The 2,750-nt window shown below is 31.8% G+C and overlaps 1 protein-coding gene across 1 annotated transcript in view; it reads right to left on the bottom strand.

Moving 5' to 3' along the window:
* The window catches only part of CRISP3 (cysteine-rich secretory protein 3), a 17,371-nt gene extending 14,933 nt beyond the window's left edge, over window positions 1–2,438 (bottom strand). The window contains 1 exon segment of the mRNA XM_011974115.1: window positions 2,402–2,438. Coding sequence (XP_011829505.1) covers window positions 2,402–2,438 — 37 coding nt within the window.
* Window positions 2,439–2,750: the final 312 nt, after the last annotated feature.

The raw sequence follows: 2,750 nt of genomic DNA, 5'->3' as shown, positions 1-2,750 counted from the left end.
ATATATTAACTTATATATTTATTTATATGTAATATTTGTAACCTTGTAAGGGAAGAGGTAAAATTGTTATTGTTTTCAAATGATACGATCATCTATCTGGAGAACACACCAAAATAAACAATTTTGCTAGATGCACTATCAACTTACAAAAATGCCATTTCTATTACTGGAAATACTCAACTAGAATATAAGATTTAAGAAACACTCATAACAGTTAAAAAAATTATACAGTATCTGGGAAACAACAAAACAATTAAAAATTCTTTTTGGAGAAAATTTTAAAACTTTAATAAAGAACATAGTAGAAGTTCTGAATAAATTGAGAGTTTTGTAATGCTTTTAAATGGTACATGTTAAGGTTAAGATATCAATCCTAAACTAACCTAATTGTTTATTTTAATTCCAATACAAATTTTAAGTGGCTTATGAATAACTAAGTAAACCTTTAAAAGAAGAATTGGCTGGGCGCAGTGGCTCACGCCTGTAATGCTAGCACATTGGGAGGCCGAGGTGGGTGAGTTGCTTGAGCTCAGGAGTTCGAGACCACCCTGTGCAATATGGTGAAACCCCGTCTCTACTAAAAATACAAAAGTTAGCCGGGCATGGTGGTGGTGCATGCCTGTAATCCCAGTTACTGGGGAGGCTGAGGCACGAGAATCGCTTGAAACCGGGAGGTGGAGGTTACAGCCAACCGAGATTGTGCCACTGCACTCCAGCCTGGGAGACAGAGTGAGACTCCATCTCAAATAAATAAATAAACAAATAAAATAAAGATGAATTAATTGGATTATCTTTTCATATTAGTTATTAAGATAGACTTCAAACCTTTGTTGACAAAATTTAATATTACTGTAGGAACAGATAAATCAATCGATGGAGGTAAATACAAAATTTAAGAGACAGACCAAACATCACAGCATTAAAAAACAAAGGAGGGAGAACAGATTATAGAAATATTTTAAAGGATCATGTGGATTAGAAAAGATGTCAAAAGCATTAATACAAGGGAGTATAATGCTTGCACTATAGGTATAAACACATTTATATACTAGTCACAGCACAGAAAAGTATTTGATGCAATATTTTCTTAAAATTTAATAGTTAATCTTTATTGTGATCGCTTTCTTTCATCTTATTATGTATCTGTGATACAGAAAGCAGCCTATGCCAATATGCAAAGTTTGCAAAACTGCTATATTTCATCAAGTAAGAAATTTGTAAAGATATCCAAATAAGAATAGCTGTCTTGCATTTCTTGAGAAGCACTTTTTTTTTCAAGGATGAATTCCCTCCCTTTTACTTGAATTCAATAAGTAACATAACTGAAATTCATAGCAATATCAGATTTACATTACTTGAGAATTCTGACGCTCTTCCTTCCAATTCATCCCTGTCTCTTACAAATCAGAAAGCCCAATTTACCTTACAACTCATCAATGTAGGGTAACTCCCACGCTTGAAACTTGTCATCAATTTAATTACTTTTGATCCGCTTTCAGAAGTCTTAGTCATACAGGCAGACACATTCTAGATTTGGTTTTAACTAGCAAAAGAGGCAACACCGGATCTTCTTTGGCTATTGTAAATACTCGTAGAGTTTCCTGGATAGCATTTAGCCACAGGGAAGAAAAGCATTTTACTTTAAAATCTTCTGTCTAGTGGTAAGTAACCCCTTTCATGTTGTCATTAGGTAGTTCTGTGGTCTCCTAATATCTAATTCTTCATAATCACTTCTAATGTGCTACAGAATATAAAACTGTATTTGGAAATTGCTTCCTTAGATGAAATATGCACGATAGATATTATATTTAAATTACCTACATAAACGTGACTGAGTAGATTGACTTTTGACTGGAAAACTTTTATAAGTCTTTTTTTTTTTTTTGGTACTCTGAGTGCATTTCATGAGGTAAACTGCATTTTATGTTGATGGTCTTTAATAAAATACTTTTTGATCTCGAGATCAGTGCTATAATTTTGTTTTAGCCAATTTAAAACTTTTGCTATGGCTTCTCATATAGCTGTATGTTTTAATATTAGTAAAAGTGACTGATGTAAAAGTATGCACACACATATATTCATAGTTTTTCATTTTTCTATTAAAAATAGTTCTAGTACAATTGTTCCCAAAAGTCATAGACATGGGAATTAATTATATTACTTTAGAATGAAAGGCAAAAATTTATTTAAAAATCAAACTGGATAAAAGTGCTTTTGGAATAATAAAGCTGTCTATATATTAGCTTCTCAGCTTAAAATGAATATGTTAAGATGATTACTCTCATTAAAAGTTATCAATAAACTTTGGAAAATCGTAGATAAAATATACTGAATATATCACTTTATCATTGAGAAGGCATAAATGTGTTGTTTACCTTGAAATAAAGGAGTTATCACTTACCAGTGGTTTCCAGAGCAGGATGAAGTATTTATTTCATCTGCTGATAGAAGGAAGGTGGAGAGAGAGAAGGTTAGAGCCATATATATGAAACACCTATTTCCTGTTTTGGCAAATTCTGGTTGTGCAAGTAGCTCTAGATCAACAAGGCCTGAAACAGGATTTGTCATACCAATAGTCTCAGATTTCATTGCTGATTTTCTAATCATGATTTTGAAATTATTTGGTGATTCCTCAAATGCCTTTTAAAAGTAAATTGCTATACCAAGTTTTGTAATTGTACATTTATTCTTTGAAGCTCATATATTATAATTTATCCATATTTTTGCTAGTCAATAGTTTGAAAATTCTT

This window comes from Mandrillus leucophaeus, unplaced genomic scaffold (genome assembly GCF_000951045.1).
Source record: "Mandrillus leucophaeus isolate KB7577 unplaced genomic scaffold, Mleu.le_1.0 Scaffold1414, whole genome shotgun sequence".
Classification (NCBI taxonomy): Eukaryota; Metazoa; Chordata; class Mammalia; order Primates; family Cercopithecidae; genus Mandrillus; species Mandrillus leucophaeus.
Note: the sequence above shows the minus strand (reverse complement) of the source record. Positions and strands in the feature narration are given on the sequence as shown.